This window comes from Tubulanus polymorphus, chromosome 1, assembly GCF_964204645.1.
Source record: "Tubulanus polymorphus chromosome 1, tnTubPoly1.2, whole genome shotgun sequence".
In the NCBI taxonomy this organism is placed as follows: domain Eukaryota; kingdom Metazoa; phylum Nemertea; class Palaeonemertea; order Tubulaniformes; family Tubulanidae; genus Tubulanus; species Tubulanus polymorphus.
This window is the reverse complement of record NC_134025.1, coordinates 6,992,178-7,005,874: the sequence shown is the minus strand read 5'-3', so window position 1 is coordinate 7,005,874 and position 13,697 is coordinate 6,992,178. Positions and strand designations below refer to the sequence as shown.

The window sequence follows — 13,697 nt, the reverse complement described above, 5'->3', positions numbered from 1 at the left end:
AGCCAATTTTAGTGTATCACTCTAGAATATTTAATATCTAGTATTTGAAATGATGAGTCAAATTATACTGTATTACCTTTCTGATATGACCTCATTTTTACGGATAATATATATTGCTGAAGGCAGCACTTTAGTAAATTAACCCTCAGTAAATTACGAGTATTCAAAAAAAAAGATTTACGAGTCATGAACTATCAGCATACCGTACTTTTATGAGGCATATCTATAAATTATATTATGTGCCTAAGCGTGCACGCCATATGCGCGGATCTTCCAGGGTAGTGCCAGTCTATAAAAATGTCAAGGCCATTCGAATTGCCTAAATCGCTTATCAAATTGCCGTGCCAGTTACTCGCTGAGCCACACACCGTCGAGTCGTTGCAAAGGCTGGTAAGTGCCAAGAGCTTTCGTTTGAATTCAAGTAATTTTCAGTATCGTATTCAAATCAGCGATGTATAATTCATGCACGCATCTGTGACCACATATATACGTATATATCTATTCATATATAGTACATATTTGTACTTATTTAGTAGTTATCGCAATCATGTCTGGTAAACGTGTATGTCTGATCGGCGCTGGGCCCAGCGGTTTGAGTTTCTTGTACCACATCGAGAAACTGCGCCAAGAAGGCAAGGTTGTACCTGAAATCGTGTGCTTCGAGAAACAGAACAACTGGGGTGGTCTTTGGAATTATAATTGGAGGACAGGTAGATTATTCATATACTAGATGAAAGAAGAGATAGACTGCGACAGATTAAAAGGAATTCGCTAAAACATTTGACGATGCCCCTTTTTTCCAGGACTTGATGAAAATGGAGAGTACGTGCATAATAGTATGTATCGATATCTGTGGTCGAACGGTCCACGAGAATGTATCGAATTCCCAGACTATTCATTTGAGGAACACTTTGGTAAATCCATTCCCTCCTTTCCACCCAGAGAAGTTCTATTCGATTACTTGCAAGGTAATTTCTCTTTATGGATGAAACGTGAATTAATAAGAGAGTAGTTTGCTGATATTATAGAGATTTTTGCTCAAATCCCAGAACGTAATTGAACTTTTTAGGTTACTTTTTGTATTACTCTCATTCACCCAGATGAAGCTACTATTCACTAGCAGCAAAAGCTCGTGCGTCAAAAAATTCTAGGTTACCCAATAAAGCACTATCCGTCTCGTTGTATTTATTTGTTACAATGTAATTTCAAACAGGTTTTCTATATTCTAGGCCGATTCAATAAAATGAATGTGCGTCGCTACATTACGTTAGAGACCGTGGTTCGTGAAGTGAAATACCACCCCGGCACTGACGACTTCACTGTCGTTGTAAAGGATCTCGCCAAAGACGTTCTATTGCCAGAACAGAGGTTTGATTACATCGTCAATGCGTCAGGACACTTTTCTGTTCCACACGTACCAGTGTTCGATGGCTTCGATAAATTCCCAGGTAAATTTCTGGACTTTTTAAAAGAAAAAAGCACAAACGATTTGTATCGGTGAACGGAAATTTGAAGCAGTAATACTTTTATTCTTTTAGGTCGAATCCTGCACTCCCACGATTATCGTGATGCCTGCGAATTCAAGGGGCAGAATATTTTGATTATCGGTGCGTCCTATTCGGCCGAAGATCTTGCACTGCAGTCCATAAAATACGGGGCCAAAAGCGTGATTACAAGTTACCGCAATGAACCGATGGGATTTAAATGGCCTCCACAGATCACTGAGAGGCCGTTGCTTATCAAAGTGGAGGGGAATACGGCAACTTTCAAGGATGGTTCCACTGCAGAGGTACAATGTCCGTTTATATAAGACATGTTTATGGAATCAGATATGTGAATAATCAATGAAAATTCCCAACATGTTTAGTGTAACATATCTAAACTTTCCATCTTGATTCTATCAAATGCAGGTAGACAGCATCGTTCTGTGTACCGGATTCAAACATCACTACCCGTACATGGAGGCAAATCTTACTTTAACGGGCCAAAATGTGCTGTACCTAGAAAACACGTATATGAGCACACTATGGCTGAAAGGTGGAAACAACAAAGTCTTATACATCGGGGCCACTGACCAGTATTACACGTTCACGTTGTTTGACGTACAAGCGGCTTGGGCTGCAAAATATATTATTGGTGAAGTAAAAGTACCATCCAGAAATGAAATGCTCAGCCACACGGAGAAATGGCTTGAAAGGTACGCTATATAGACTATATATATAGAGAGAGATATCACATATTGTTATTATCATCATTATATCTTGTCCCATTAATGCAACATATAGAATATAACAAATCAGTATTGTGTCATTGACAGCATCTGATTCCGTGAGATAACATGTAGCGCTACTATCCTCTCAGCTTTGGTAAAAAATTGAGACTTTTATCCATGTAAAATGCGTAATTTTCCTACATTTTTAGGCGTCGAGCGAATAAGAGCGAACATGACGAAATCGACTTCCAGACCGACCACATGAGAGAAATGGGTAAAGATTGTAACTATGGATATGACTTGGACACGGCTGATATGTTCCACACTTGGGAACATCACAAAGATGAAAACATCTTGACATACAGAGATAAAAGTTTTACCAGTAAATTCACCGGAAATAAGTCGCCAATCCACCATTCAACATTCATGGAAGCGCTTGATGACTCGATGAAATGTTACCTCTCAATTAAAGAATAATCGAAAGCTTTTTGATTACTTTCATACTTGTGGGGTTCAATAGTACGACGATTCCTTTTCTTATACTAGTATTTATTACTAGGTTTTACTGTTAGATTTAACATCTACTTTTTACTTATAAAGGTTATATTCATATTTAACAGTGTATGTTACAAAAGAATTGGCATAATATATTCTAATTTAATATGAATGATAATTCGAATAAGTCATTTTGATATCTTGTCTCTGGTTGATGATCTGACAGTCGTTTTTTCTGAATTTTTTGCCACACGCGCATTCATTGGTCGTTTCTTTTATGTCAACTCTGGTGAATGTTGAAATCATACCGGTGTGATTTATTAACAGCCTCCAAATCATATATTCCTCATTATCTAAGTATTTAGTGAAGATAATAATCTATTTAGAAACTGATGAACTGAATATGGCTGGAGTAGTGATTTTATATCCTAGTGTGTTCAGTCAGGGGGTGCGAGAGTCAACGGGGTTCAGCCATGGACTTTTAAAATGAATAAAGTTCGATTTAAAGTCCATGGTTCATTCATCAGTTGACCATTTCAAATTCCACAGTCTAACGTCCAGACAGTTATCTTATATCGTCCTTGTCGATTTCAGTCCATAGTCTGAGCGATAGCAAGGCGAACAAAGCGTCTCAGAGGGTGAACATATCAAGTTGGCAATCTTTGGGAATACTGAAACTTTGATCATCTAATTGGAATCCTTGTGCACAGTGTACCTGAGCCGAGTGCATTAGTTGGGCATGTGCAAGGTCTTTTGAGGTGTAGATTCAATACAGTACGTCGTTGCGATCGCAATTGACGTCGTGCAAATTACAGATACGTCACTATATATATATATATATATATATATATATATATATATATATATATATATATATATATATATATATATATATATATATATATATATATATATATATATATATATATATATATATATATATATATATATATATATATATACAAGTACTAGTACTAGTAGCACTAGTGAAAACAATATCTACCAATTGAATGAATAACAGGCTCAATTCGATGATTAATGAATCTAATCACTTAATCGGTTCGGCCACTTCGATAGTTCGAGAGATTTGGTCTAAATCAAATGTCCTTGGCCTTATTCGCTGTCCCCTCGTTGGAATTTTGTTTTGCTGTAATTTACGTATAGATCTATAATAACCGTATACTTCGAACCGAACGATATTTTCCTTTGTTGTAGCGGCGTCGTCGTTCCCCAATCACCAGTTTCATCAGTAGAATCAACACGATGTTAAGTGGCGCGTCCCTGTGATACGTGACGGATATTGAATACGACGGGTTATGTCAGAAATGCACGCGGGGCAGTGTACAAATAATGGCAAATTTTTAACAACACACTAATGGCTTTATTTTGGTTTCATCGGACTACGATGACAGGAAGAGCTTTTTAGTCGGCGGCAGTTTTTCGAGCACACAATTATGAGCCATACAGATTTCCTAAATGATATATAATATTGAGCGTGCAGTTTGGGGTCTAGAAAAAAGAAATATTGCGTAAAGAGTTAAACAATTAACGAATTAATTTGACGTTAGAAGAAATCCTTAGAGAATTCTAAAGTTCATCTCACCACGTGTACTATCTACTTTTTGGAAATATAAAACAGCCAATAGCCAACCAACAACGGTGACGGTGCCCAAATAGCTAAAACTTATTCTTTGCACGGATCCTATATAGTTTGAATTCAAAGAATAAAAGAAAAACATTCGGTGGCGTAAACCCAAATGCAATACAGACGTTAGTGTTCAAATAAGTATTTGGGATACATACAGCCACAACTTCATTAAGAAGCCGTAGTAACAATTCTCAAATACCCTAGGGATTTGTTTATACACTAAAACATCAATATAACATATTGTATTTGACATCTTGTCGAACACGTTAGCGCTAAAAGGTAATTATCAGCCACTCGTGTTGCTGCCAGCGAATAATGTCCATAAATGCGAGGGCAATTTTACAGATTGAAGACGATCCTTTCAATAATTGTAAAAGCTTTGATAGTCAACATGATATATATATATATATATATATATATATATATATATATATATATATATATATATATATATATATATATATATATATATATATATATATATATATATATATATATATATATATATATATATATATATATATATCCATATATATATACCGTTGAGCGTGTAGAATATGATGTGTGACATGATTTCTCCGATGTCCCCGCACCGCGCCCTTTTCACAAAGAAGCAATCAGATTATCGAGTGATGCTTTGCGCGGCTCTTCCACCAGAATCTTCACCAGACAAGGTTTCTCGGTAATTGACATTGAGAATATATAAGTTAAAGTCTTCTCAAATATCTCAACCAAAAAATAGAAACAAGATAAAACAAAACATTTGAAATTCAAGTCGTTCTCAAAAAATGTCTTAGTTTTTAGATTAAACTGGTCGATTCTATTTCTTGACGATATTGCCATTAAATGTATTCATTTGTTATTTGTCGCAAATAAAAGTCAATCAGTGGACAATCATCATTTATAGTCTCGCACCGAAATCAATGATGGAAATAGTTCTCACTAGAAACGATTAGTATATCGCCTACACGCCTTTTATTTCCACTGCGTTTAAAAAAAAGTCCGCGCAACGTTAATTATGGAAACCTGTGATAACAAACTGCTAAAACGAGTGCAATTCACTCAGTATTCGAAGAACGCACCTCGGGCTAATGGATGATCTAAAAAGTAAATTGCGGCACGACAGCAGAAACCAACAGTGTAAAAGACTTTTCATCTTCGTCGTTGGTAAAACTCTTTTTAATCTTGTATTTTCTCACGGTATGATTCCGATTACTTTCCATTCAGCTACGTACCGAAAAAAATCTGCCGTAAGCGGAAACCCTGACCTGATTCCGTATTCGAAACCGAGAAACGATAGGTAATAATGATATGCAGCGATGCTTCCGAGGTTGAGATGTGCCTTCGCTATCATTACCCATTATAGATGACATTAAAAGCAGTTTTATCAAGATAGTCTATGATTGACATGTCGAATAACAAACATTTATTAACTGGATATACGTGACACCAAAAAATACCAGACCAATCAATTCATAATTTGCATCCAGCTGCTGGCATTACAATAAATATTCATAACATCCGCTGGGTAGCTATCCACTAAACGGTAAGATATATTTTATCTGCCCGGCCGACCATAAAATTCGACTTTCCGGTTTGATGATCACTCGACATAAAGTAGATTACAGCCATTTCGTCCACCATCACGCAGATGAAAGCTACGTATTTTCTTCGACATTTGCGAAGATGATTTATTGGCGTCGCGTTTCATCTTTCGTCTATTTCGGGATTTGGAGATCTTTTTCGAAGAAATATATACGCCAGAAGATTATCATCGATGCTCCATTGCAATTTTCGATGCAGTTTTTTAATGACAGCATAGGCCTACAATGTATATCTCCCGAAACACAATATGCAACAGAATCCAAAACGATAAAAATAGAGATGAGAAAATTTAATGATATTAATTTTTCCATAACAATATCTTCGCTATCGGTATGGTAATAATAACAATGTCTTGATAACATTTATGGTTAGATGCTGAAATGAACGATTCGACAATGCCTGTAATATATCACCAACCATTAAAATAGCAATGTTTCAGGTCTAATTGAATTTCTACGCGCGGTAATTGAGTTTTGATAAGTCTCGGAAAGCAAAATCGTCAATATATGACATACGGCTGTAGCTACATCGCATATTACTGAAATAACAAGATATGATAGCTAACCTGGAGAATACAGATTATATCGAAACCATAAGTTGACCGTTCCCTTTCAAGTATGCTTCTTCTGCATTTTGCTGGCATCGGCTGGGAGGAACATATTTGCTTTGAGAAAGTGTTTGAAATTAGTTTTAATTCAAACGGTGTATTCTAATTTAACTGCCAAATCTGTCGATCGAGTTTGGAACATTTCATTTTTTTAGCTTAAAAAATCGTGAAAACACAGATTTTAAAACACAATATTGTTGAATAACAATGATGAATGTTTTATTGTGACAAGAATTCAACGATGAAAATGCGTATACACGATAACATGAAAAACCACTAGATACCGGCGATCGACTGCATTTTCAATGGAAATCTTTTACTTCTTCGATCAGAATTATCAAATTTCGTAATTGCTCACCGGTTATATGCTTCTCTTCAAAGCGAAAAGAAAATGAATGAATGTATATACAAGAACAATCGCTGTTTACATTATGATTCCGAATTTCCGTAACAAATCAAATAGGTTCTATACCTGCCCTAAAGCTTATTTACAAAATACCAACATTATATTTAGTTCACCGGATAAACAGGGACTGGAGAAAAAGTTATGGTTGTTCTTAAGCCGGGCGTAGGTCAACCTTGCGATCGTCGCGTTGCGTCGGTTGCGACGCGATTTCCAGCGACTGTGTGCGACAAGTTGCTCCCAGTCGCAAGAGCGCGTAGGTCGGTTGTGACGGTCGCGTCGCGTCGCGTCGCGTCGCAGGAAGTAGAACATGTGCGACACATTGCAACTGGCGTCGCTGCCAGTCGCAACCCGTCGCTGGCAGTCGCAAGGTAGCGTAGGTCGATGAGTCGTTGCGACGCGATCGTCGCTGGCGATCGCAGTGAATCGCGTCGCAGTGAGTCGCAAGCCGTCGTTAGGCCGACCTATGCCCGGCTTATGAATTGTTTAATACATGCAAACAAGAGATCAGGAATAAATATTATCACAAAAATCATGTGTTATACCGTTTATATAATGTTTTAACAATCAATTTACAAGTTCATATAAAATGCGTAAAAGAATGTCAAAAACACTTTGCAACAAATTGAAAAGAAATCAGTGTACAGTGTAGTCTAGCCATGTAGAAGAAAGGTACTGTAAGCCTCGGTGTTGTTTTATCTTCGTTGAATCATGGACTCAAAAACGAATCATCGGAGATATGAATTATCAGAGATATGACAAGATCTCATATGAATTAGACCCTATTCGCGGCGTCGAAGTCTGGGTTATGTATGTTTCCTATATACATGGCCTATGTTTCTCCGAATTGTACGATCGGTGAGGTCATATCTTAAATCCCGCGATTCGATATTTTGGACGCAATGTCCGTGTACGAAAATGTTTAAAATCACAGTTTTTTTTCACGAAATAACGGCAATTCGCTTATCTTTGATAATACAAATAGTGGGCACTACAGCGTTCAGCGCTCTCGTTCATTACGCCAAATTGACATAGAGCGAATTTATGGAAATTGGCTCATTTCGTTCATACGCTTTATTCTTATGTCACATTAGCGCTACATGTCATATATATGCACATAAAACGTCGCAATCAATCCGTTCTCCGGATACAAGTGCGAAGATGAAAAGTCCTCTCAAAAGACATCACCCTCTGCCGTGTTGACGTATGTAAAATATGGTCGGTGTATTAGCTTCGTTTCGGAGGGGACATACGACGCCTTACGGACGGTGACGAGAAAGTAATGCTTTAGCGGCATTATCGTAGCACTGATTGGCAATGGCGCAAGCGCAATCATGTTTTTCATTAATAACGTCAGTTTCAGATGATACACGAATCCCGGGCATGCATTGCTAGCTTCAAAAGTTACGGTTTGGTTGAAACGCCGAATACCTAACAACAGACAGCGTCTGTGTAGTTTTATCACTTGGGCTGTCCTGCCAAAATGACGGTGTGGAATTAACGATATCAAGTCGTTGTTACCGTTGTCTCCAAGAGACATCTCACTTCGGTGGCACAAGCAAAGTTGGGAATCGATCTGAGGCCGGTGACAGGTATCGCTGTAGGTATTGTAGTCCACTGGTCGGTAATAAGAAACCAGCGTAAGTTTGGGCTGCACGTTAACATTTTCGCCATCGAGTTGATAATCGAAATCGTGCCTCACAGCAACATGAAATCGGTGATAATTACTTTTACTCGTGTCATTTGTTTTCGCAACTATAAAAGGCTGAATATAGATAGTCATGTTAACAATCAGAGCCCGGTAATGGTGGGTAATTGTCACGTTGTTGAAACGAACGCCACGTAGTTTTTGACATCGACTGAACGTGCCATCGTTGAAGTAACCCATCGCACGCTTGTTGTTGGCGACTACGATTTTTTTCTGTATCACGTGGTTCATTTCACCGACAGCGAATTCGGCATAAGCGACTTGTAACGAATCATTTTTTACATTAGATACACCATTAGCGCACACGCACAGCACCTGATCAGGTATCGACAGGTGATTGCACGTCTCGGTATGGTCTTTCCGTTGAAATACGCTGGTCGGTGGTACCGAGCTCGTTCGGCCGTTACCGTAAATGCTCGTTTCCCGCCGAGATATAACCGAAAAATCGATCGAACCCTCGCCGTGGATAACACGAACTAGGTCCTGTAATGTAAGATGGATATTCTCAGCAGAGATAAGCCGGTATTGATTCTCACGGACTATTCCGGGAATAATATTCGCTTTGCGTTCGAATGATTTAGACATAAGCACCATGAAAAGTGGGTTTGCGGCTGAAATATGCCCGTAAGCTGTTTTGTACATCGATTCCGAGCCGACGTCACCATGACCACTAACAAGAATCGTCGGGATATTAGGAAATTCTAACATACTCTTGACATGATCGCGGACAATTTCATCCATAGCGTCCGTATCTTCGAGATTTTGTAATATCGTGAATGTCATAAATTGTGCCTCGGCCCTGTGAGCATGCAACTTTTCGACGGCCAAAATTGAGGATTTAGTAAAATGAGGTTGATGTTGCGCCAGGCACGCTTCGTAATTATTCTCCAGCGATACGGAACAAATCTGCTCAAACATATTAATAAGGGGCTCGGTGATTTGTTCCACGGACCTCTCTTTAATATTTGCATACCCTTTATTCATATCCGTTGCGTGGTAGCGGTTGAGTACAGCCGCGAAATTGATGTTTGTCTTGTCGAGTAGTATTCGAGATCGATTAAAATGTCCAGCGGGATAACTCTGACCATCAAGCAGCTTCGAAATGCTTTCCGTAATACTTGTAGACATACACTGAACTAATTGGAAATCGTAAATACCAACATCATCGCCGTTCATGGAATTCTCGCCATTCCGCTGTAGATTCGCCAAAAATTTTCCGGTATTGCGGAAAGTTCGTCGAAAGTCGAATCGAGATAACGTCTCGAAGTATATAACGTTCAGTCCATATTTATTCCGCGTCCGAGTTCGATTTGTATGATCGCAATAAAGCACCTGATACGGCTTTTTAGCGCTACTCGCGTTACATATTACGTATATTACGCACATCTCCATCGACAACAAAGAACCAACCACCTCCTCTAAATCAGACATTTTGCGTAATACCCGATGATTTTGTACGTTTTCAAAGTTGTAATAAATGACATCGTACGTTTCGCATTTTCTGCACTTGATATCGGAAATAACTATTCCATTTTCCAAGCGAATCCCTGCTTGACAAATTTGGCTTTCATCCCATTCGCTTTTGGCCTCCAACATTTTTAAACGCGAACGTCTTGTTGCATCGGCAAATTTGTAAAAAAGGCACTCTTCTAAACTGGGAACTATTGGAAGGCACGAGCCCAAAAAATGTTTATCGCGCGAATCTATTTCAAAATCGGCCAAACAAACGTCTTCGACAATGTGATCACTATTACGAGGAGTATCGTTAACTTTTACAATCAAATAATAGACTATACAAATAGGCACCAACATCAAACAACTGACGGGTCTCACTTTCCAAAAGATATTCGACGGTCCAGTGCGGGGAGACATTATTGATGTATATATTAGACGTTGACGAAATACGAACGAAATGTAGAACAGTCCCCCGGGATGCGTCTGTACACGGCGTCGAACAAAGAATCCGTTCTCCCCATTACGCGAAAAACCTGATAAGATTGCAAGGTAAATCCCGGTACTGATCTAATATTAGTTTAATCTAGATGACATAAACGGCTATCACTGAACTCGCGGTAAATCGTACAGCGATGTTTTCATACGCGAAATGCCACCCTTACCACCACGATTCATTGATATTTGGTCGGTCTTCTGCCAGACGAGAAAATCCCCCATCCTCCGCGACGATGACCTTTTTCCTGAAAAACAGAAACTGTGTTGAAACACACATGGTGATTGATGATCGTGCTCGTTTGAGAGAGAAATTTGGATTAAAGATACTCGGTATTCGACGTTGAGCTACGATAACGCTTCTCGGATAGCGGAGTCGCTTTGATCTCGATATTTGAATCGATTTGGAAAAAGACGTCGTGTAGAAAAAACATCTCACCGTCGCGTCTTTTAAAGAGAAATCTTATTACACTGGCAATCGTGAAAAGCAGCTTCAAAAGACTACCAATGCGCAATCACAAAATGTCTGGCAGGTCTTGCAGTATGTGATAATACATTTCTTATAGTTCTCTAAGAAAATGGAATTAACAGAATTTTTTATGTGGCAATTTTTAGTTTTTTGTACATCTGTAAAAATCTGTCATTCGTGCAGACTTCGCTACAGGTTGTGCTAGGGCAGGATCAATGGACGATTTGAATATGACGATGTATTCTAAAACGAATAGAGCCAATTTACTTAGAGTCAGTCCATGCTTTGACCAAATTACGAAGGATGTAATGATTTCGTTCATTAGCGTTCATTAAATGTTTGCGTCACTATTGTGTACTCCCGTACTTCGCGCATTAAAGATCACATTTGATAGGTTCATATAAGTTCACTCTATCCAATGCAATGTTCATTCCAACTCAATATTTTGATATTCAATGCAATTTTCTTGCCAGTCAATATTTTGATATTCTTGCGTTAAATTCAATTGCATTCTTTCATGGCTTTAATTTTTCGTAGGCCTGATAAGGTATTTTCCTCTGATGGTAATAGTTTCACAATCGGATATTTTCACAAACCGCATGATATATTAAATGGTTGATATAAGCCCATTCGATTACAAAAGCTTACCACCAACGATTAGGTAATTTACTACTCTTGCGGGTTTTTTTCTTTTTCTCACATATACATATATACATCCCTTAACACTTAATTGTTTTCCGCATATACTAAATATAATTATATTGAACATTTTCCAGAGACAAACATTTAGCGAAGCTAACTACTCTAGATATTTTAGTTGTAGCGCATTCACTATCATTAATACAAAGTAACTTACTTATCAATACTAAGTAACTTGTCTTTACACAAATGAGCCCGGATGCTGTTTCCTTTCGTGCTGTTGCGCCATATCCTAGAATCGCTACGTGATATCACATATCAAGAGTTTACTTGCATTGATGATTAGGTGCTGCAATATAGTCGATTCTGAAATCAATAAGTTCATCTGCCTATACGCTCCGGACAGAGTTCGTGTCCCTTCAGTACCATATTGATAGAAAATCAATTCAGCAACCATCAACCGGTTATTCTCGTCTATGTATCAAGTCTGGAGCAATTAGTCAGTGAGATAAATCCATCCAACCACCGATCTGAACTCTGTCATTTCAAAGGTGTTAAAAACTAATACAGGTCGCTTCCTCGTTTGCGCCTCTGTACGCGGTAGCGAGGCAGCGACATCTACGCCCTCATTGACACTTAACTCTAATTTCTGTGACTTTATCAGAGCAGCCGCCGTTGTGATCTGACACACGTATCAGGTATCTGTAGGCGGCGCCGAGCGCAAGTACTGGCTTAATAACACAAGGTCACAATATTTAGACATATATATGCGCTCATTCAAACGCTGTAATTTCGAGATTAACGTTGTAGATGGATTTGTTCTGACGCCTATCATGCTTTGCTGCTTTTACTACTGCGATGCAAGCTAATATAATTTAATCTGTGTGCCCTTTAACCCAGCACCACTGAGTCTTTGAGCATAGCACCCAGGCTTAATAGACTTTGACGCCGAAAATCGGAGTACGTGGCCTAGGGGTCGCGAATTCTGAATATTTGGAAAGAGAAGCAAACATCGCATTTTCGCCGATCATCTATCAACGAGGATTTTCAGTGCGCGCATCGGCCAACTAGAGAAAGAGGGACGTACGCCTGTTTGAAATCGGAGCGGATCCAGGATTTGGCATGAAGGGGAAAGAAACTCGAGCGCCACAGGCAAAAAGAGGGATGCATACATATTCTTAGAAGTGCTATCTGTGGTGGCTGATTCGGGCCATGAAAACAAAAAACCCACAGGTTGCATTTTTTTACAAACGCCTAGAAGTCGATTTATCGCGTAATAAAACGACTTTTTCTCGTTTTATCGCGGAAATCTTCGTTTTATCGCGCCAGTTTTCATTTTACCGTAGCAAGTTCGTTTGCACGCGGGATAAAACGAGAATTTCGGTTTATTGCCACGGTAAAACGAAAAATAGAGCGACAAAACAGAAATTACCGCGATAAAACGACATAAAGCGTTAAAGAGCCGTTTTCACGCGCGATAAAAGAAACTTTTCCGTTTTAATGCCGCGTTAAAACGACTTTCAGGTGTTTGTAAAAAAAGAATTGCAATGTGCGTGATATTTTTTACATGCACCGAATCAGCCACCGTGGCTATCTAACGGATCGCGATGCTTAATCGTGATAATAAGAAAATGTCAATGAAAAATGGCAAACCATTAGGATGCTACAGGTCTCGGAATTCAGGCAAAATTGACCTTTTGAGCACATAAAAAGGGCACAGGACGACCCATTTTTTCTTATGCTGATAGGCCCTTGGGGGTACAAATATATATGAAAGATCAAGATAATTGATGGAAGCGTCTTCGAAATTTCCCTTGAAAACTCCTCAAAGCATCCCAAAATAACTGGCTTCCGTCTACGGACAGACGAACGCAATAGCCCCAAATAGTCCCAATTGGACAAAAAAACAATAATTAAGAGAAATTTCCACGAGGCCATCATTGATTTATTGAACGAAGTACAAA

At 38.7% G+C, this 13,697-nt stretch overlaps 1 protein-coding gene across 2 annotated transcripts; it reads left to right on the top strand.

The window, feature by feature from the left end:
• The first annotated feature begins 275 nt into the window (after window positions 1–275).
• Window positions 276–2,898, top strand: LOC141914948 (trimethylamine monooxygenase-like). 2 transcript variants are annotated; one of them, XM_074806296.1, is made up of 7 exons: window positions 276–390; window positions 537–710; window positions 804–968; window positions 1,230–1,448; window positions 1,539–1,789; window positions 1,911–2,197; window positions 2,422–2,898. In XM_074806296.1, the coding sequence occupies exons 2-7, from the start codon at window positions 548–550 to the stop codon at window positions 2,687–2,689; spliced, it is 1,353 nt and encodes a 450-aa protein (XP_074662397.1). In that variant the 5' UTR covers window positions 276–390; window positions 537–547; the 3' UTR covers window positions 2,690–2,898. The 2 variants fall into 2 exon arrangements, with proteins under 2 accessions (XP_074662397.1, XP_074662396.1); XM_074806295.1 differs by having other exon boundaries at window positions 277–390; window positions 534–710.
• Window positions 2,899–13,697: the final 10,799 nt, after the last annotated feature.

Excerpts from the sequence above, each read along its gene's own strand:
- LOC141914948 (XM_074806296.1), top strand. The coding sequence starts at position 548 with ATGTCTGGTAAACGTGTATGTCTGATCGGCGCTGGGCCCAGCGGTTTG. Across the intron at positions 711-803 it reads GAATTATAATTGGAGGACAG|GACTTGATGAAAATGGAGAG; the intron begins GTAGATTATTCA and ends CCTTTTTTCCAG. Across the intron at positions 1,790-1,910 it reads AGGATGGTTCCACTGCAGAG|GTAGACAGCATCGTTCTGTG; the intron begins GTACAATGTCCG and ends TATCAAATGCAG.